Source organism: Brassica rapa, chromosome A03, assembly GCF_000309985.2.
Source record: "Brassica rapa cultivar Chiifu-401-42 chromosome A03, CAAS_Brap_v3.01, whole genome shotgun sequence".
NCBI classification, from domain to species: domain Eukaryota; kingdom Viridiplantae; phylum Streptophyta; class Magnoliopsida; order Brassicales; family Brassicaceae; genus Brassica; species Brassica rapa.
The window spans coordinates 24983823-25005245 of NC_024797.2; the positions used below are offsets into that span (position 1 = coordinate 24983823).

At 37.7% G+C, this 21423-nt stretch overlaps 3 protein-coding genes and 1 pseudogene across 3 annotated transcripts in view; 3 read left to right on the forward strand and 1 right to left on the reverse strand.

Annotated features, from left to right (window-relative positions):
• The window catches only part of LOC103861069 (potassium transporter 9), a 645946-nt gene that overhangs the window by 36519 nt on the left and 588004 nt on the right, over positions 1–21423 (forward strand). The gene's annotated exons all lie outside the window — the stretch shown is intronic.
• On the forward strand, positions 51–822 carry LOC103861075 (annotated as a pseudogene).
• LOC103861073 (polygalacturonase QRT3) lies at positions 609–3703 on the reverse strand. The gene is made up of 3 exons (XM_009138785.3): positions 2369–3703; positions 2057–2284; positions 609–1804 (listed from the first exon to the last, which is right to left on the reverse strand). Exons 1-3 carry the CDS (start codon positions 2555–2557, stop codon positions 788–790), a joined length of 1434 nt encoding a protein of 477 aa, XP_009137033.2. The 5' UTR covers positions 2558–3703; the 3' UTR covers positions 609–787.
• On the forward strand, positions 7230–12539 carry LOC103861076. Its single transcript, XM_009138786.3, has 10 exons — positions 7230–9782; positions 9870–10036; positions 10208–10481; positions 10567–10657; positions 10989–11113; positions 11236–11435; positions 11516–11679; positions 11760–11874; positions 11963–12127; positions 12201–12539. The coding sequence occupies exons 2-10, from the start codon at positions 10004–10006 to the stop codon at positions 12363–12365; spliced, it is 1332 nt and encodes a 443-aa protein (XP_009137034.2). The 5' UTR covers positions 7230–9782; positions 9870–10003; the 3' UTR covers positions 12366–12539.

Genomic DNA, 21423 nt, shown 5'->3' on the forward strand with positions numbered 1-21423 from the left:
AATCTTCACGACTGTTTCTTCTCTCTGTCTTCTCCGGCGGCCGTGGAACTATGCGGTAGGCGACGCTTGCTTTCCCTTCCTTAGTGGCTTCTTCAACTTCTCTATCATGTTGCAGAAACCGTAGACTTCCGAAGATTCAAGCTTCGCTGTCTAGTTACCCTCTAGCGAGCAAAATCATGGTCAGAAGTAAGTTTATGCCTTTCAATATTATTTAGACTATCCTCTGGTTCAGATTCTAAGTCGACATTGTAGCTGTAACACATGTGATAGTGTCCTGACAACGTTTTAGATATTAGTTCATGTCCTGAAGCATAACAATCATAGTGAAACTGAAGTTGGTTTTTAGTTTCAGTCTGGTGATTTCTGTAATGTTAATAGTGTTTCCTCGCTTTTGAAATCTGCAGATTTGCCGTTTTCGACAAGTGAAGATTTTCTACAAAAGGAGTTTTCAGCTTTTGGTGAGGTATCTGAAGGTATGTTAGCTTGGCTGTGTCTGAAGTTACTCTGTTTCATGTTGTCTCCAAATCCAACTTTGGATAAGGTTAATTGATGTAACTTCATTCTTTTTTTCAAAAACAGTGAAGCTTGTCAAAGATGAGTCAATGAAGAGATCAAAAAGTTATGCCTTTATACAATTCACGTCTCAAGATGATGCATTTCTCAAACCGGCTCACATTATACATATACTCCCTCAAGATAGATGTTTTAGAAAATAATGTGTTAAAAAAAAAATAATGAGTTAAATTCTCATTAGGACAATGATCAAATATGAACACATGTTGTTTTACTACTGATAAACAATCACTGACACGGTTCCAGTTACAGCTCTATCAGTTTCTACAACTACCACATTGTTTGAAACATTAGTCACCGCACTCGCAGGAATCTGTCCGGATTGAGCCAAAAACGAATGCTGGTAATGTTCTATCCGGTTAGGGAATAATAAAACATTTGAAAAATCAGCGACCCATCTCGTCCCATTACCAGAAACTTTAGACCTCCCGGTCGTTGATTTCAACACCATCCCTTCCACATTGTTCTGATCAATCACAACCTGGCCAACCTCATGAAACTCTCCTTCTAGCTTAACCATCGGGAAATTGTGTTTAGGATCACCACTAAACATGTTATTAACAATATTCACACCGTTAATCCTCCCATGCACCGATCTCAACACGATGTTCGCATCTCCCAAGAACAAAGCGTTCGTGACATGAACGTGAACGGGGTCTTCAATGACTATACCTGTGTAATCAAGGTAACAATTGTCTATCCTCGTCAAATGAGCCTTCACTAGAATGCCGATTCCACCAAACCATGTAGCCTTATTGTAGCAATGCACGCCTGTGACCATATTGGCCTGCCCATTCAACAAGATACCGATCCCGGCAGAGAAAATGACAACATCCGTTATTGCGTTATCGGTACTAGAGATATCGATCCCTGTCCCGGAGAACTGTCTTTCTTGTTTGTCCCCGCCTACCGTTGAATGTTGTCCTAGGAAAGTGTTTGAGATGTATGTCTCGTGGCCTCCCTGGACTTTGATCCCTTGTGTTGTGAAATGGAGGAAGTAGCAATCTGTTATGCGGATACGAGCTGAGTTGATTACCAAAATGCCCCCACCTCTGAAGCTTGAGTCGAATAGAACGTCTTTGAAGGTGACATCCTCAAAGAAGATCCCGGAGTTTTGGTCTTTCTGGTCGGAGAACGTATCTTCTAGCGACATTTTCATTGATGTCACGAGTTCGACCAAATGCCGATCACCAGGAAACACTTCTGATGCCCGGAATGTCCCTCCTTTTACCTGAATTACACCCAAGAAATTGAGTCAATTGTTCAATATTAGTTTACAACTTTCTCTAACAAAGTCCAATTTGTTGAATTATATAGGTAAATAATTACGAAATATTCAAAAAGGTTATTCAAAATTTTCTAAAATTATTCTAATTTTTGTATAAAGTTTCTTTAATAGAAAGTCTAATTTGTTGAAATATAAGTAAATATTCAAACTTTTTTTTTTGCAAGTTTCATAAGCAAAGACTCTAAAGGGACTAACCAGGAGGTTTCCGCCACCGGAGGAAGGGAACCTGAGAGGTTTACCGATCTTGTAACTGCCACCTTGGAGATCAATAACAACACCTCCAAGATCAGCAACACGTGGTAGCATGTTCAGCTCAGTTTGTAACTGAAAAGCATCGGTTAAAGCTTCAAGTATTGCGTCACTACTGTCTTGTCCACCTGTCGGGTCAGCTCCGTAGCTAATTGGGTATATCACTCTGCCCACCTGCACCAAAACAAACTCACACGCTCACAAAATACATTCACACGTGCGTGTGTATACATACTGAAAATGTGGGTAATGCTTTACCATTTTGGGAAATGGAGAAGAAGGAGAAGACAATGGTGGGAGAGAGGGAGTGACTGCGAGTCTTTCTTGGATCTTCTCTTGGATTTCAAGAAGCTTTGTCATGTCTCTTCTTAAGGATGATATCTCGTTAAATTTAGTTGAAAAAGTGATGAGAAGCAGTAACGAGCAAACAAAGTAATAGAGTCTCATCTTGTTCTTCTTGATTTTTTGCCTTCTTCTTGAGAGAACGAGAGAAACGATGAAAGAGAGTTAACTATGAGGAGTGGTTATTATAAAGAAGATGCAGGTTGATAGTGTTTTAAAGGTCATTATTTGTGTTGGAAATGTTTGCTTTTGCTGTTCCAATGAACCGACTCGAATTCCGATATATTTAACACGAAAAATGATTTTTAGTGGGTATTTTTGCTTTATTCACACGAAAAATGCAAAGACTAGAAAAAGATCAAGCATGCATGTTGGTAGAAAGCTGAAGTTCATAAAGTTACATAGAACTCTTTGATGACTAGCCAATGACAAAATAATTTTGTGATTTTTTAATCATAAATTATGCTTTCGTAGTTTATGTTATATCAGTGTATATAATAATTAAATATATGTCGTTTACGGTTTCAACGTTTAAATCAACCAATTATTAATTTATTTGTTTGATTCTGCAATTTTACTATGCATATTTCATGTTATACGAATTTCTGAAGCATTATTGATTTTATGAGAAAATAAATCTTTCGTATTAGACTTTGCTTACACCCAATGTTATACTTTAATCGGCATAAAGTTTGCTTTGTTCCAAATTATTCATCAATTATAAGAGAATAATACTTTTGATTTTCACCGACTTTCTTTGTTAATAAAGTTTTAGCTTTCTTTATGCAAAAAAAAAAAAAAAAATTTGCAGAATGATTAATGAAAAATTAAAATGGAGACTTAACGTTGAAGATATAAATTACTCCAATTTACTTTAAGGAGAACACCTAAATAAGTAGATGCAGAACCTTGAAGTCTCCTTCATAGATCTTTCTTCTTTTGTTGCCGACTTTGTTGACGACTATTTACATTAGGTTACCATTATTTGATTCTAAATTTCTAATGTAAGGAAAAATAGAGCAGATAGTTGTTGGCCAAAACATAATTTCAGAAGTAATAATACTATCAAATTTATTGTTCATTGCATTGAATTTCATCTCAGAGAAACTAGTAAATATTTTTGACAAAGTAAAATAAACTAATAAATGTATTGACAAAGTAAAGGAAACTAGTAAATGTCTGCCAACAACTCTTCAACTGTAATAACAATCAAACTCATTGATCCACCGTTACATACACTTTTGCATAGTGCTGGGAATATGAATCATTATCCGCGGGTCCCGCCCCATTTGACCCGCTGCGGGGCGGGTGCGGGTCGAGTAATTTGAAAATTTTGGTTCGCGGGTGCGGGTGCGGGTTGAGTGATTTTTATGCGGGGCGGGTGCGGGTCAGCCAAAATTCAGTGCGGGTACCCGCCAACCCGCAAAAACTAAAAAAAAAAGATTTTTTTTGAAAATATTATTTTTAAATAGAAAATTTTTAAAAAATAATTTAATTTTAATTATAAATAGATTAATATTTATTATTTTTAATAAAAAATATTTAAAATATTAAATTTTATTGTTATTTTTAATAAAAAATATTTAAAATATTAAATTTTATTGTTATTTTAATAAAAAATATTTAAATTAATAATTTTTAATATTATTAATATTATCCGCGGGTCTAGCGGATCACCCGCGGGTTTTAGCGGGGCGGGTGCGGATTTCATATTTTCTTCTTGCGGGTCAAGCGGGTCAAATTTTTTAAGTAAAAAAAATCAGTTTACCCGCGGGTTGGCGGGTCAGCGGGGCGGGTTTGACCCGCAACCCAGCTCTACTTTTGCAGTAACAGGTGCGTTTGTCTCAACGACCACTCCGGTTACCCGAAGCGTTTCTCACCTGCTCACCGCGTGAACAAGAAACCCACCACCTTCACGCGCTACGAGCGTGCACTGCACCTGGCTGATTTAATTCGGAAAGAGCAAAACCGGGTTGAAAACGGTCCAAGACGTTCCGTTTCCATCAACCGATCCTTTAGCTACCGTCGATCTCATTGCCATTCCAGTCACTGTTCCGGTCAATGACCACTTGGTCAACATTCTCAAACGCCTTACTCGTCTGATCCAATTGAATAATCTGGACTCCATTACTCGGCCCGGGAAACATATTGCCAACAATATCAAAATAAATACATCGCCCAAGAAAAACGTTCCAGATACTTGTAGCTGAACCGGGTTTTCCGCGACAATACCGGTATAATCCAGCTATGAATTCACAATTCGGTTCTGAGTTAAACCAGGTAGTTTCAAATAAATCACGGTCCCGCCAAAACCGGTTGCTTTGTTATAACAATGCACACCACAAGAAAGGGTTCGCCTGTCCTGATATCACTACCCCGATAGCGCGGAGAGAAATATAACGGTGTCCGTGATGGCGTTATGGTTACCAATCAGATTCACTGCGGTGCCAGAATATTTTCTCTCTCCTCTGTCTCCACCGGCGGTTATGTGTTGACCGAGAAACGAGTTTCTAATATAAGTCTCGTGTCCTTTCTGGACGAGAATGCCGTTAGTGTGTCCGAATCGTATGATGTAACAGTTGTCGATGCTTGTCCGGAGAGAATTGATGACGGCGTTTGCTCCGCCGCGATAGTTGCAATCGATAAGAAGATCTCTGAGAGTTATATATTCGAAGATGTACTGTAAGTCTGTAACTTTGACGACTAGTCGTTGAGTTCGATTATATACGTATCGTATTAGAGGAATTGAAGTTGAACAGAAACGATCAGAGCTCACACTCTCTTGAGAGAGAAGAAGATGAACTCAAGATAAGAAAATGAATAATGTTTCTGTTAATCGTAAATGAAGAAGATACAAGCGTTTATATACATCATAAGCTATCCGGTTTATACCGGTTCTAACTAACCAAATCACAAACCAACTATACATACTCTAATACTCCCCCTCAAGATGTAAGGAACTTGCATCTTGGACTTGAAAAACTTGTGAACTGGGGAATCTCTGGTGGTCTTGGCAGAGAACAATAAAGGAGATCAAGTATAGACTTGAACCAACCAGAACCTGCCACAATAATATGATCAATAAAAGCAAAGGCTAGGTTCAGTCCTTGTATAGAGAGTGAAGGAAAACTCTGTTCCCATTGTAGAGCATGAAGAGTCGAGGCTGCTTGACTTCCACTTGAATCAGTCTTCAGAAAGTGCAGAAAACCTGAAGCAGCAGAGAGATGTAAAACAGGAGATGCAAGCATATAATGCTTCAGCTGTTTCAATACAAGACCAGTGGAAGATCTCTGCATTTGCAAAGTAATAAGTAGCTTAATGAGCTTGTGATAGCAAGAATCAGCAGACAAAAGACCTCCACAGTGATGAAGACCAATCAACAAGAAGCAGTAGCTGTCAAATGATATGTCCCTTTGCTGAAACCAACTAACAAGAAGAAGCAGCGGCTTTCTCACTCTCGTGCAATTCAGTGATAGACACATCATCTTTCTAACAGCATGTGTGTCGTCTAACGCTTCAAAACGCATCATCTGCATCGGATCAACTTCACAGCCATGGGTGACCAGATACAGAAACGTACTATGCATACGACTTGCTAACAGTTGCTCCGCCTGACTATAAACATTTTGATGCCCAAAACTAGCTTCTAAAACCTTTTTCAGTCTATAAGCAACACACCAATAGACAGTTCCAGAACTAAGATGCCTAGAGACTGAATGTGTTAACCAAACACATACCAGTTCAGAGAAGCTACACCAAGAACAATAGGTGAAGTAACTCTCTGGTGGTCTGCATAGAGAACCATTGCTGAACTCACACTTGATCTTTGAGGTTGCTTCACAAAGGAAAGCTGATAGGAATGACTTAGCCAAAGAACAAGTTTGAACCAGTGTTGGAGGATAGGAAGAAGCCATTGAATCAAACGGAGATGCTGACGTCAAAGACGATATGAGATGCTGATGAATCGCCTTGAAGAAACAGATTCGTTGATCAACAAGCAGAGAATGTAACTGCAAGAGAATCCAGCTTGACAAGAAAGCTGAACAAGAATCACAGACGAACTCTGATCCAAAAGAAAACGCGATCAACTCTGATCGGAATAAGTCGCACAAAGGCGAATCAAACGGAACGAAGCCGCAAATACGATCAACACTGACCAAAAGAAACTCGATCAACTCTGATCGGAATAAGTCGCACAAAGGCGAATCAAACGGAACGAAGCCGCAAATACGATCAACACTGACCAAAAGAAACTCGATCAACTCTGATCGGAATCGCACAAAGGCGTAAACAGTGGAACAAAGCCGCAGAACTCCACCGCAAAACGAACTCCGCCGCACAATGAACTCGCAACGAACTCCGCCGATGGAGAAACACAATCGATCGCCAATCGATTGGATACGGAAGCACGATCACCACTGATCGGAAACAAGAAGACGCGATCGGAATGAAACACGATCGGAAGAAAACGAAGCTCGAACGGATAAAGAACGATTCTAAAGTGACTCCAATCAGGGAGATTGAGCTGAGAATCAGTGATATCAACCTGAATCGGAGAGATGAAGCTTAGAAACGAAACAATCCGAGCTCAAATCGATGAGATCAAGCTCGATTCAAGAAAACAAAATATAAACCAGAACGTGATGTGATGAAGATGATGATGAACAGTGAATCGAAATCAAGCGGAAGAGGATCAGATTGGCTCTGATACCATATTAGAAGAATTGAAGTTGAACAAAAACGATCAGAGCTCACACTCTCTTGAGAGAGAAGAAGATGAACTCAAGATAAGAAAATGAATAATGTTTCTGTTAATCGTAAATGAAGAAGATACAAGCGTTTATATACATCATAAGCTATCCGGTTTATACCGGTTCTAACTAACCAAATCACAAACCAACTATACATACTCTAATATATCGAATAAAATCATTTGATGTCCTAAATGTTCCTCCGCTGATCTGACGGGTTACACAAGTGACACGTCAATAAAAAGAAACCATTAATATCAAATATATAAATGTATATGCAAAGAAACAGCGATATTAGAACATGTAGAAAGAAAATATGGAATTAGAGGACTTTTCAAGTTGAGATTTTTTAAACAAAAAAAAACTATTTTAATAATTTTGAAATGATAATATAAAAAATGATGATATAAAGTATGGTTTACACTAAATTTCAGAATTTCAAACTTCTTCTTTTGAATTCAAATATTTTCATTATTTCAAACATTATGACATTTTATACTTTGAATACTTTATATATATATAGAGTATGTATACTGTTTGAAATTATGAAAGAAACATGCATAGAAAGAAAGAAATCATTCTGTTCTCTTGAAATAAAAAAATAATGATCATTTATTTCGTTTTCGTATGGTTCACCAAACCTACGATCGAGCATGCATCTTTAATCAAGTTTACGTTTACACTAAGGTTCTGTTGAGAATGTCATGTTTAAACATTTATTTAACACATGGAAGCAGTCATATCACGTCACATAGAGGGCCATAGAGACATATTTAAATGAAGATTACCCGCACCTAAAGTACCTAACTCTACTTGTAAACTTGCCTTTGACAAATTTAATATAGTTTGACAAAAAGAGATACTTACTACGAGAGTACCCGCACCGGCTGAGGGAAACCGGAGAGGACGGCTGATTAAGTAGCTTCCACCTTCAAGATCGATTCTTGCTCCTCCAATATCATTTATACCCTCCATCAATACTCCATGATTTGGACCATCAAACGCATCTTCCATAGCTTTTATAATATAGCATTCGCGGTATCCAATTTCCCTATGGGATCGGCACCATATGATGCACTCGTGGACCGAGTACTACTGCCTACACCAAGCATGCATCACATATATTTCATGTCATCTAATCAAACAAATAACCTAAGACAACAGCTTTTGAACAAAAGTCAATCATACATAAACGGTACGATCGTCATGATAGATAAGGTTATATTTACCCGAGGAGGTGTAGGAGCCAGGAGGACTAGAGGAGATATAAAAGCCGACAGATTTAGACGAACAATTGATGTCTTAGAGCATTTCCAATGTAAAACTCTATTTTTTTCTCTAAAATGGAGTAAAAGTGAAAATGAAGTAAAATTGATTCAATCCTATTCTATTTCCCATTTCATTATAGAGTGATGAACAAAAAAAAAATAGATTACTCCATTTATAGAGTAAATTTTATTATGGAGTGAGATATAGAGTTGGGTTGAAGCATTTCTTACTTCATATTCACTTTTACTCCATTTTAGAGGAAAAAATGGAATATGGATGAAGATGCGCCCTTAACAGCTTGCATTTCTTCTGTTTGAAGTCATTTGGTTTTGGTAGTCCTTGTCAATAATCTTCCCTAAGCCAACTAATTAATTTTCTCTGATTTATTTCACTAAATGAAATTAATTTCGAGGCTTATATCATTTTGAATACCTTAAGTTACTCCATTTCCTATAAATTGGTTTTCTTCAGTCACACTTAAAAGCCCTAACTAAAGTCCCTCTTAAAGTTTACAAATGGTTTGACTTATAAATATGAAGTGTTAGCAATTAGCTACCCCATCATGCCATACTACTAGGTGAAGCTGCCTCTTCTTTTCTCCTTACGAATTTACACAGGAACATAATCTATAATATAATGAGGGAGTTTCTCTCCTCCCGAGGTGACACGTCAGCACTTTTTAAAGGGGCCAAATATAGTATAACACTTACGTCGACCTGGCTATAACAACTAAAGTCTACTTGGCCCAGTGGTATAACCTGCTCATAATAAAGCTTGGGTGTACGGGTTCGAATCCCCCTGGCTTCCTTTTTAATTTTTTTCTATTACACCTTCATCCACGAAGTCGCCACGTGTCCCATTTACTTATACGTATGGGCTTTGTGTTTCAATGGGCCGAATATATTTTCGTATAAGACTTACGTCGCCCTGGCTATAACAACTAAAGTCTACTTGGCCCAGTGGTATAACCCGCTCATATTAAAGCTTGAGTGTACGGGTTCGAATCCCCCCGGCTTCCTTTTTAATTTTTTTTTTTATTACACCTTCATAATGGGCCGTTACTTGCTTCCTAGAGCCCAAGCCGTGCTGTATCCAATACGTCGTGGTGAAACGCTGTGTTTTCTTCTAGGGTTCACGTGAGTTCATCTTCACAGCTCCAGGAGAAGAGACGACTTCGTTTGCGCAGCCGATCCTTCACCTTCCTTCCTTCCTTCCGTAACTCATCTCATTAACGCACAATTACACCGCCGCTGATACGATTTGGCTTCTTCTAACGCTTCTCCAGTCTCCATTATATAGCTTCTTCCAAGGTTAGCTCTCGGTTGCTCCTGACTTTTCTCTCTACGTTTTCTCTCTGCTTAGCTCTGTAACGCCTGCTCCGAAAATGACTACCGCAGTTTCTCCGGTCGCTAACGCCGTCGTCGCCCGATCCACATTCAACTCTCTCCGTCTCGGACGAACTTCTCAGTTCTTTGTTGGTCGTCTAATCCGCTTCTGGGATTCCCGCAACATCAAGAAGAATGGGGAGTTCATGGGGATCACGATACTCCTCCTCGATGAACTGGTACTGAATTTTGCCTTTAGATCTCTTTTGTATTATAGATCTGCTAGCTTTACGTTTTTTTGGTGAGTACTGAATTTTGTATTATAGATCTCTTTACGTTTTTTTATGATTAAAAGGTTCTAATTGTTGATTAAAAAAATCTGATATTTTGATTTTAAAATTTCCTTGCAGGACTCGGTTATTCACGGGTTCATTCCCGCTAATCGAGCGAGTCACTACCGTCCTGATCTGAAGTCTGGTTCTATAGTAAAAGTGGATCGTTTTGAAGTTGCAAGGTGCGCTCACACGTACAAGATCACAGAGCATCAGTTCGTGATCCGTTTCACCCCTTCCACGCGTATCTGCGAGGTCCTCACTGACGCGCCTGTGATCAACTCTGAAAAATTCATGGTGCGGCGCTACAACCACCTTCACGTTCTCTCGAACACGAACCTGGAGCTCCCCGGTTTGTTTCCATAATTACAAAAACTATGATTCAATATTTCTTTTATTTTTGCTTTTAAAATAAGTAACTTTCCATAAACTGGCAGACGTCGTGGGTGAGATACGCTCCGTCCAAGGGTCCGATCTCCGGAACGATGCAGCAACAACCAGAGTGGTGGTCCGCCTCTTAATCGAACCGTAAGTATTAGTTTATTTTCTTACAGATTTTTGTAATGTCTCGAGAGCATTTTGATTAGTGGAGTCCGCTGATTCGTAGCTGTTTAGTTATTGTTGTGCTGTGTTTTATTATTATGTGGGATCATCTTGGTAGGTCGAGTTCGCTGTGTTTTATAACTAATGAAATCATCTTGACAAGTCGCGTCCGCTGTTTGGCTGTTTATTACATTGTTATGGTTTGTTTTATAACTCTGTGGAATCATCTTGATAAGTCACGTCCGCTACTTATATATCTGTTTAGTTCATTACTGTGCTTTGCTTTACTAATGATTACTTATTGTTTCTCCGACAGAGATGTGACTGTCTACTTATCTCTGTGGGATGAGGCTGCATCGACCTTCAGGGGTCTCTTGAAAGCAGGCGATAAGACCAAGTCTGTGATGTTGGTGACCACGGTCAATCCTAAACTATTTGGAGGTTCTGACCATTTACTTACTGCTTCATTCCAATCTGGTCTCATACACGTTTGAACTCAGAATCCTCTAACATATTGATATATCTAATAGTTTGGTTTTTTTTTTTTTTTTTTTTTTGACCAGGTAACATGTACTTGAACTCCACACCAGGGACTCGCTTCTTTTTCGACACCAGTCTCCCTGAGATAGCAACGTTTGTCAGCATGGTTGGAGGTGAATCATCCAAAGTGTTTCCTCTTGTCGACACTCTCCAAGGAATTAAGAAGAAGGAGCTTGTCTCAATAGCAGATCTCAACACTTTCATCTCCAACTCCAATGAGCAGGTTGTGATCTTACTGTGTCCACGTTTATCTGTGTATGCTGCGATTTTAGATTACAGTGACTGACGTGTTTTCATGGTCAGACTCAGGAGGCTGATTTCTTCTGCAAAGCACGGATTGTTGGTGTCGTCCATGAGAATGGGTGGTCCTTTGTGGCATGCACTGGCTGCAACAGAAAATTGGAGAGGATTGGAACTTCACTAAGCTGCAACAGATGTGTAACTGATGCCGTTACCGGTGTTGTCAGGTAACTTTGTATGCTATGCTCTATTTATTAAAAACATCTTACGCTAAGCATTCACTGACCATGTCATTGCTCGATCATAGGTTCCGTGTTGAGCTTGCTGTTGATGATGGCAACGATAGCACCACATTTGTCGTCTTTGATAAGGAGATGACAAAACTTACCCAGCAAGATGCTGCTGTCCTCGCCCTCGATGAGGTTCTTTCTGCTTTTCACATTTAAAATATTCATTCCCATTGCACTCCCCTGCTAATAAGTATAGTTACTGAATATTGCTGACGTGCAGGCTGCAAATGGCGGAGAGGAGAACCTCCCAATCTGTCTTGAAGAGCTAACTGATAAGGAGTTTGTGTTCCAGATCCGTGTGACACCTTTCAACTTCACACCAAACCACCGTACTTTCACTGTCTCGACTATAACTGAAGATATCATCTCGCTGACCCATGGCAAGGTTGTTCAATAATACTTGTCGATATGTTTATTGTTTGAACCTTTTGTTTGAAGCTAAAGTTCGTTTATCTCAGGAGGAAGATGAGAACATTCTTGGAGGCAATGAAGGTGACAGCGGGTTGAAAGCACCACCTTCGGGTCCGTCTGTTTTGGGAGAGAATGTCGGGGAGGAGTGTGGTACCACAGATCCCCCAGAGATTGCAGTCACTCGGAACAACCGCAAGCGCTCCCGTGAGTGAATGGAATGATCCATTCCTATGAACCCGTCAACTACTTAGTTTTTGCGCTTTAAAATAACTACTACTATCTTTGTTTCCATTTCAGACTTTGCATAATTTTCTTCTGCCATCTTTTTCTGTTTGGATGCTTAATTTCTCTTTGCTTATTAATGAAATATTGACGGGTTCTACTTATGTTTATGATCTCATGTTTATGAATATATATATATATATATATAAGTTAGAGATAATAGAGAGAGCTATTGATTTGTAAGTTATTGCCATTGCTGGACTACAAAAATAGAGGAATAAAGGTCTAATTCTTATTATGTGTGTATGCGGTTGTCTTAATTGTTCTATCATCTTATTGTTAAAAGAATTTATGTATAAAATTTAAAAAATAGGCAGAGGCAAAGTTTTCCAGGGAAATATACGTGCACATAAAGAGTTACACCTATTGGTTATATAAAAGATTTTTTTTATCTATTGTATATATTTCTAGCCTATAACTTTTGGCAAGGCCATCCAGAAGCAGCATACCTCTTTGGGATTCTGCTCATGTGTTTTGGCAAGGATAAGAAGGGTAAGAAGGTGATCAACAACTTAGCCGAGACCAAAGGCATCACTGTTGTTGAGGACTGCTGGGACACAGTCCAGACTGCCTTGAGCGGCTTTACCCTCTCTATGAGAGATGTTTACTTGAAGTCATATGAAAATGTGCAGCCAGAGATCAATTGCCACACCGATGAGCTCAACACAGCATGTAGTAAGTGTTTTCACTTCTTCCTGGTGTCTGAGTTCATTGAGATGATCATGGGTCTCAACAACATCGTCAACCGCTGAGGAGTTCATGTGTTATGGCCTCCAGTTTTTAAGTTTTTTTTTCTAATAATTGTGTTTCGCTTTCTTCTCCCACGGGACCATGAACACTCATTTCCATTTCCAGTTGTTGCCGAGCGTAGACTCGATCTTTTGTTTGTTGTTTTCCTAATTCAATAATTAAAAAGGCAATGATAATTGCCACAAAAAAAAAAAAAACAAACTCTGATTATTAACCGTCGTCTCCACCAATTCACAATTTAACAAGGACTCTGACCTGATATCAAGCTGTTGCATTTGAACTGATAAGAAGTTGTGGGACAAGAGAAGATAATAACTGTATTACTGATTCCAAGCCTTCATGGGAAAAAATGAATTACTCATAATAACTGGTGCAAGCCCGTTAAACGTCCTCCACACGGCAACGCACAAATTCCACTATAATATCCACCAATTTTTTATTAATCTTAAAGATCAACTTATGTACGTCGTAAAACTGTTGATGCGAAATTCCTACAACTCAACAATTTAAATTGTAAATATAAACATTATCTATTAAACAGAAATTTAAAATAAAATTAGCAAAATTTATTAAAACTCCTACGTATCAAAGGTCCTTTTATTATACCTCAATTTCAGTCCACTACATTATCATATTAATTTTCTGTAAAAGCACCAAAATAGTAGAGTGAAAATAAATGGGGTTCATTATGTAAATGTCTCCACAACAAATATACGTTACGTAATCAAACCAACAATATCACGACTGTTCATCAGAATTCCTACACCCCGTCTTTAGGACTAACACGCACAGAGTTTTTACACCAAAATCACAACTGTTCATCATGGGAAAAAGGAAAACAGACGATCCAACAGCAACTGAATGGAACAAACGCTACAGACAAAGCACTCTCCTCCGATCAGACACGTCGTCAATTATCCCTAGCTCCTCTGGCGAGAACTCAAACCGTAAAGGTGAGCTTCACCCGTAAACCTTACATATAAGAATATTTTATATTCTATATGACCTATGTTTCTATTGGTTTAATATAAAGTTCAAGTTCATATTAATGTTTTAGATTCTAATATAAAAGGCGATACCGTGATGGATCGGTTTCTATTAAAGAGTTAGAATCCGGGTGTATTGATAACCCTCCTACTTTACCTTATATTTATAAATGTCCTTAATCTCATGATCATATATGTAAAAGATAATAATAATGGAATATATTACCATAAGGTCAAATATATATGATGATATATTATAATGCACTTGTGCGGTTAATATCAAAGTGTTGTGTGGAAGAGGTGTGTTGGTTAAGACACACCCTTTGATTAATATAAAAGTGACTCATTCATCATGTGTTGGAGATACGTATTCTTACGAGTCTCTCTAAAACACAACACAACAATAATATTTATCAAAAGGAGAGATTAAGGAAGGTTTGGGATTTCTTGTCCATCAAGGAAATCACCAAAAAGGAGAAGGTTAAAGAGGAGAAGATCAATTGGTGGAATTGCATCTAAGCATGGATCAAGGTTAGTGCTTCTACCTTCTTTAGAAATGTGTTAGGGTTGAATTAAATCAAATCTAGATTAGGTCTTGGTGTAGATTTCATAATCGAAATCATAAAATTAATTAACATGTGGTATCAGAGCCAACTAGATTTGTTTAATTCACCGTTACTGAACGTATGGCGTCAAACACTTAAACGTATCGGTAATTCTCAAGCGTGTGTTCATGATCGTCATTGCGTTAGAAATTCTGGAATGCATTAGAAAGTCGCGTTTGTTCGTAATTGTTTAGAAGTAACTAACGTAGCATGCATGATTAAGTGATTCTGGAATTTTGTCAACATGTGCATTCGTGAGTTTGTCTTTTGCATCATGCGGTAGTGTTTACGGTTGTAATCATTAAGGCACATGCATAAATTAATTTTTTTTAATCTAGAATAAAATTTTTTTTTTTTTGTTCATGAACATATACGGTATCAACCGTTTTAAAGAGTGTTCATGAGATTTGTTTTAAATCACAGTAATTAATTTGGCCTTAAAGTAAGGCATCGTAAGAGAAAAGAATGTATATAATGATTTGGTATCAGAAGATCAAGTACGTTATTCTCGTAATGATTTACGATGCCATAAGCTTTACGTGTCTGGAATTTCATATGCATGACGTTAGCATATGGCAATTCATTTAGTGTGTTGTATACACGTGAATTATCTATCAAACTAAATGAATATTTAAATTAAACAAGATGCATTAAGTTGTTGTTGTCATGTTTCGGTTAATGGTTCGCTCGCCAGTAACATTGAACATGTCACGAAAAGGCATGAATAAATATATACTTAACTGAAGTTTATTTTATTATAGTTATAAAAAAAAAAAATGCTTCCGCTGCATTTTAATGATCAAGTAATTGTGTTATGAAATATTAACACAATTTAAGTAGTTTTCCCTTAGATATTTTAATGTTTATATGTATATAATATGATAGTCGCCAAAGTGACCTTGTTATATGACATATAGATATTAAAAATAATTATAGAGTTTATAATTGATCAAGATCAAGGATGCTAAATGACATAAAAATTTGATCAATCAATTAATTTATTATTTATATTCTAGGAGATCACCCAAAGGTGGATCATTGAATATGATTAATAATAATAAAAGAATTAATCATTTCTTACTATAGTCGATAATATGTATATCCAAAGATAACATACTTATTTGATTAGTGTTTGATTTGATTAATATTAAAGTATTTATTACTAGCATCACTGAAAGTACTTGTATTTAAATATTGCCCAAAGGTTATTTAAAATACAAGTGTTAAAGTTTCTATTAGTCTGAATATATATTAAAGTTTCAAAGCACTAACGGGTAAACATGTATGAATGCTTGCAGCTACATCAAATGTGTTTGCATCTGCTAACTCTGTGGTAAAGTTTAATGGCCTCAACTATGGTGAGTGGTTCGAGCAAATCCGGTTTACACTGGGTGTAATGGCTTTGGACTCTGCCATACTAACTGATGAGGAACCCTCAGCTATTACAGTAGATAGCTCCGAATCTGAAAAGTCTCGTTATGAGAGATGGGAGCGATCTAACAGGCTGAGCTTGAACCTTATGAGGTTGACGATGGCAGAAAGTATTAAACCATCAATGCCTAAGACAGAGAAAGCAAGGGAATTCCTAGAGAAAATTAAGGAGTGTTCAGAATCTGAATTGGCTGACAAGTCGATTGTAGGAAGTCTCATGAATGAGCTAACTACAAAGAAGTTTGACTGGTCTCAGCCAATCCATGATCATTTGACGCATATGTCTAATCTGGCAGCAAAGTTAATGACCTTGGGAATGGAGGTACATGAGCAATTCTTGGTCCAATTCATCATGAACTCTCTACCCCTTGAATTTAGCCAGTTCCAGGTGAATTACAACACCATTAAGGATAAATGGAACTTTAAGGAATTAAAGGCTATGCTAATTCAAGAAGAGGGGAGACTAAGGAAGATGAAAGAACAAGTTGCTAACCTCGTAGGTCTTGGAAGTGCCAGTAGCAGCAAAAGAACATCAAGTAGGAAAGGCAAAAGGAATGCTAAAAACTTCGTGAAAGGACCTCAAAGTCAAATCCAGAAGGAAAAGAAGTGTTTCTTTTGTAAGCAAGTAGGACACTTCAAGAAGGATTGTCCTAAAAGGAAGGATTGGTTCGACAAGAAAGGTAAACATTACAGCTTTGTTTGCTATGAAATGAATCTTGTTGAAGTTCCTAATAATACTTGGTGGTTAGATTCTGGTGCTACTACTCACGTGTCTCATATTAAACAGGGATTCAGTTCGATCCAACCCATAAGAGGACCTGAACAGTACTTGTTCATGGGAAACAGGATGAAGGCACAAATAGAAGGAATTGGGACGTATAGATTGATCTTGGACACTGGAAGTCATGTGGATCTTGAAGGGTGTCTCTATGTACCTGAGTGTGCTAGAAATCTTGTTTCTGTTAGTAGGTTGGACAATTTAGGTTTTAGTATTAAGGTTGCACATGGTGTTTTCACATTGTACCGAAATGATTACTTTTATGGTAGTGGTATTTTATTTGATTCACTTTATAAGTTCAACCTTGATGCAAAGTTTTCTGAATCCCTATTTAATGTTGAAAGTCGAGGCATTAAGCGTAGCGCAATTAATGAAAGTTCTGCTTTCTTGTGGCATCAACGACTAGGTCATATTTCCAAAGAAAGAATTAAGAGGTTAATAAAGAATGAAATTCTTCCTCAGTTGGATTTCAGTGACTTAGATGTATGCATAGACTGCATTAAGGGAAAGCAGACGAAACATACTTTAAAGAAACCAGCCACAAGAAGCACTCAACTTCTTGAGTTAATACACACCGATATATGTGGCCCTTTTGATGCTCCATCATGGAGTGGCGAAAAATATTTCATCACATTTATTGATGATTACTCACGGTATGGATATACCTATCTACTGCATGAAAAGTCTAAGTCTGTGAATGTTCTAGAAATATTCATTGATGAGGTGGAAAGGCAGTTAGATAAAAAGGTTAAAATAGTGAGATCTGACAGAGGTGGTGAATTTTATGGAAAATTCGATGAAAGTGGACAATGTCCTGGTCCATTTGCAAAGTTACTTGAAAGTAGAGGCATATGTGCGCAATACACAATGCCTGGTACTCCTCAGCAAAACGGTGTAGCTGAGAGGCGGAACCGTACCTTAATAGAGATGGTTAGGAGCATGTTGAGTAATTGCTCATTACCCCTTTCTTTGTGGATATATGCATTAAGAACTGCAACATATTTGCTGAACCGGGTTCCTAGTAAGGCAGTTCCTAAGACTCCTTATGAGCTGTGGACGGGAAAGAAACCTAGTTTAAGACATCTACGTGTGTGGGGTTGTCCAGCAGAAGTAAGGCTATATAATCCACATGAAAAGAAACTTGATTCTAGGACTGTCAGTGGATTTTTCATTGGCTATCCTGAAAAATCAAAGGGGTATACATTTTATTGTCCTAACCATAGTACGAGAATAGTTGATTCGGGTAATGCTAGGTTCATTGAAAACGGTGAAACTAGTGGGAGTGGTGAACCACGAAAAGTGGACATTAATGAAATTCAGGTTGAAGTTCCTTCACCTGTAGTTCCACCTGAAGTAGTTGTTCCTATTGTTGCATCAGACTCTAATGACACAATAGGACAACATAATGATGAGCCAATCCTACTAGCTGAAAATACTGTTGATGAACATGTCATAATTCAAGAAGAGAATAGTGAACCACAAATACCTTTAAGGCGATCTGGAAGAGAAAGAAGATCCGCTATTTCAAACGATTACGTGGTTTACACTATTGAAAATGAATGTGACATAAGCATCGATGACGATCCGATCTCATTCAAAATGGCCATGGAAAGTGACAATTCTGAAGAGTGGTTTGATGCCTCAAAAGAAGAAATGAAATCTATGGATGATAATCATGTATGGGACTTAGTAGAGTTGCCTGATGGTTTCAAAACCATTGGTTGTAAATGGGTCTATAAGACTAAACATGACTCGAAAGGTAAACCTGAAAGACGCAAGTCTCGCCTTGTTGCTAAAGGTTTCACCCAGAAAGATGGCATTGACTATAAAGAGACCTTCTCTCCGGTTTCAAAGAAGGATTCTCTTAGAATTGTTTTGGCTTTGGTGGCTCATTATGATCTTGAGCTTCACCAGATGGATGTGAAAACCGCCTTTCTGAATGGAGATCTTGAGGAGGAAGTATATATGGACCAACCTGAAGGATTCGTGGTCGCAGGAAAAGAAAATTTGGTGTGTAAGCTGAGAAGGTCAATATATGGACTAAAACAAGCTTCTCGACAATGGTATATAAAGTTTAATGATACCATCACTTCATATGGTTTTGTAGAGATCATTGTTGATCGATGTATCTACATTAAGATCAGTGGGAGTAAGTTTGTGATTTTAGTCCTATATGTTGATGATATTTTACTTGCTGCAAATGACATGGGTATGTTACATGATGTGAAGAAGTATCTCTCTAAGAACTTTGAAATGAAAGATATGGGTGAGTCATCTTATGTGATCGGGATAGAAATATTTCGAGATAGATCACAAGGACTGTTAAGTTTGTCTCAGGAAGGATATATCAATAAGATCTTAAAGAGATATAAAATGGAGAAATGCTCTGCAGGAATAACTCCAATTCAGAAGGGGGACAAGTTCAGTAAAATGCAATGTCCTAAAAATGAATTGGAGCGTAAAGAAATGGAAAGAATTCCCTATGCATCGGTGGTTGGGAGTTTGAACTATGTTCAAACATGTACTCGACCTGATATCAACTTTGCTGTTGGAATGTTGGGTCGATATCAAAGTAATCCCGGAATGGACCACTGGAAAGCTGCAAAGAAGGTTCTCAGGTACTTGCAAGGCACCAAAGAGAGCATGCTTACATATAGGAGATCTGATCAGCTGGAAGTCATTGGATATTCAGATTCAGACTATGCCGGATGCGTTGATAGCAGAAAATCGACGTTGGGCTACTTGTTCCTATTAGCTGGGGGAGCAATATCATGGAAGAGTGGAAAGCAGTCTGTCATTGCTACTTCCACTATGGAGGCTGAATTTGTGGCATGCTTTGAGGCCACAATTCATGCACTATGGCTGCGGAACTTTATCTCAGGGCTTCGGATTGTCGACACTATAGCCAAGCCGCTGAGAATTTACTGCGATAATTCTGCAGCTGTCTTCTTTTCGAAGAACGACAAGTACTCGAAGGGTGCTAAGAACATGGAGTTAAAGTACCTGTCTGTTAAAGAAGAAGTTCAGAAACAGAGAGTGTCATTCGAGCACATAAAGACGGACATGATGGTAGCGGATCCGCTAACTAAAGGTTTACCACCCAAGGCGTTCAATGGCCATGTAGAACGTATGGGTATTATAGATAAGGCTTTGCTATTTTAGTTATGGGATGCTCATTATGTATTTGACACTGAGAATTCACATAAAGTTATGTTTCTGATTTATTAATTATGTTATCATTAAAGTATATGTATACACTTATGGTTCGTAGATAACATATAGTTGGTTTGAGAAATAAAGGTTCTTCTCATGTAAGGATAATATAAAGTTAGAATTGGTTTGTGGTACATGGAAGGGACTATGCCGATTAAATGACATACAACCGCCATGATTCGATCAGTTTTAATTTTAGTAAAGATCAAGTGAACTTGATATTAAAGTGCACATTAAAGTTATTAAACCCTTAAGTCGACACAAAGGTCAAGTGGGAGAATGTAAGAATATTTTATATTCTATATGACCTATGTTTCTATTGGTTTAATATAAAGTTCAAGTTCATATTAATGTTTTAGATTCTAATATAAAAGGCGATACCGTGATGGATCGGTTTCTATTAAAGAGTTAGAATCCGGGTGTATTGATAACCCTCCTACTTTACCTTATATTTATAAATGTCCTTAATCTCATGATCATATATGTAAAAGGTAATAATAATGGAATATATTACCATAAGGTCAAATATATATGATGATATATTATAATGCACTTGTGCGGTTAATATCAAAGTGTTGTGTGGAAGAGGTGTGTTGGTTAAGACACACCCTTTGATTAATATAAAAGTGACTCATTCATCATGTGTTGGAGATACGTATTCTTACGAGTCTCTCTAAAACACAACACAACAATAATATTTATCAAAAGGAGAGATTAAGGAAGGTTTGGGATTTCTTGTCCATCAAGGAAATCACCAAAAAGGAGAAGGTTAAAGAGGAGAAGATCAATTGGTGGAATTGCATCTAAGCATGGATCAAGGTTAGTGCTTCTACCTTCTTTAGAAATGTGTTAGGGTTGAATTAAATCAAATCTAGATTAGGTCTTGGTGTAGATTTCATAATCGAAATCATAAAATTAATTAACAACCACTTGACTCAATAAGAGAATTAACAACGCCTACCAATATATATGACTCCTAACAACTATTATACCTGCAGATACTCTCCTCCGATCAGACACGTCATCAATGATCCCTAGCTCCTCTGGCGAAAACTCAAACCGTAAAGGTAAGCTTCACCCATAAACCTTACATATATATGAAACCACTTGCCGCAATAAGAGAATTAACCAAACATACCAATATATATGACTCCTACCAACTATTATACCTGCAGATACTCAAAGAAGAGCAAGGGAAATGCGGCGAGCCATACTATTATCAAAG

What these genes read in the sequence shown, in the direction of transcription:
- LOC103861076 (XM_009138786.3), top strand. Translation starts at nt 10,004, where the DNA reads ATGGGGATCACGATACTCCTCCTCGATGAACTG. An exon ending in TACTCCTCCTCGATGAACTG is followed by an intron (nt 10,037 to 10,207) that starts GTACTGAATTTT and finishes ATTTCCTTGCAG; the next exon opens with GACTCGGTTATTCACGGGTT. An exon ending in TCTCGCTGACCCATGGCAAG is followed by an intron (nt 12,128 to 12,200) that starts GTTGTTCAATAA and finishes CGTTTATCTCAG; the next exon opens with GAGGAAGATGAGAACATTCT.
- LOC103861073 (XM_009138785.3), bottom strand. Translation starts at nt 2,557, where the DNA reads ATGAGACTCTATTACTTTGTTTGCTCGTTACTGCTTCTCATCACTTTT. An exon ending in CTTCTCCATTTCCCAAAATG is followed by an intron (nt 2,285 to 2,368) that starts GTAAAGCATTAC and finishes GTTTTGGTGCAG; the next exon opens with GTGGGCAGAGTGATATACCC. An exon ending in CCGGTGGCGGAAACCTCCTG is followed by an intron (nt 1,805 to 2,056) that starts GTTAGTCCCTTT and finishes GGTGTAATTCAG; the next exon opens with GTAAAAGGAGGGACATTCCG.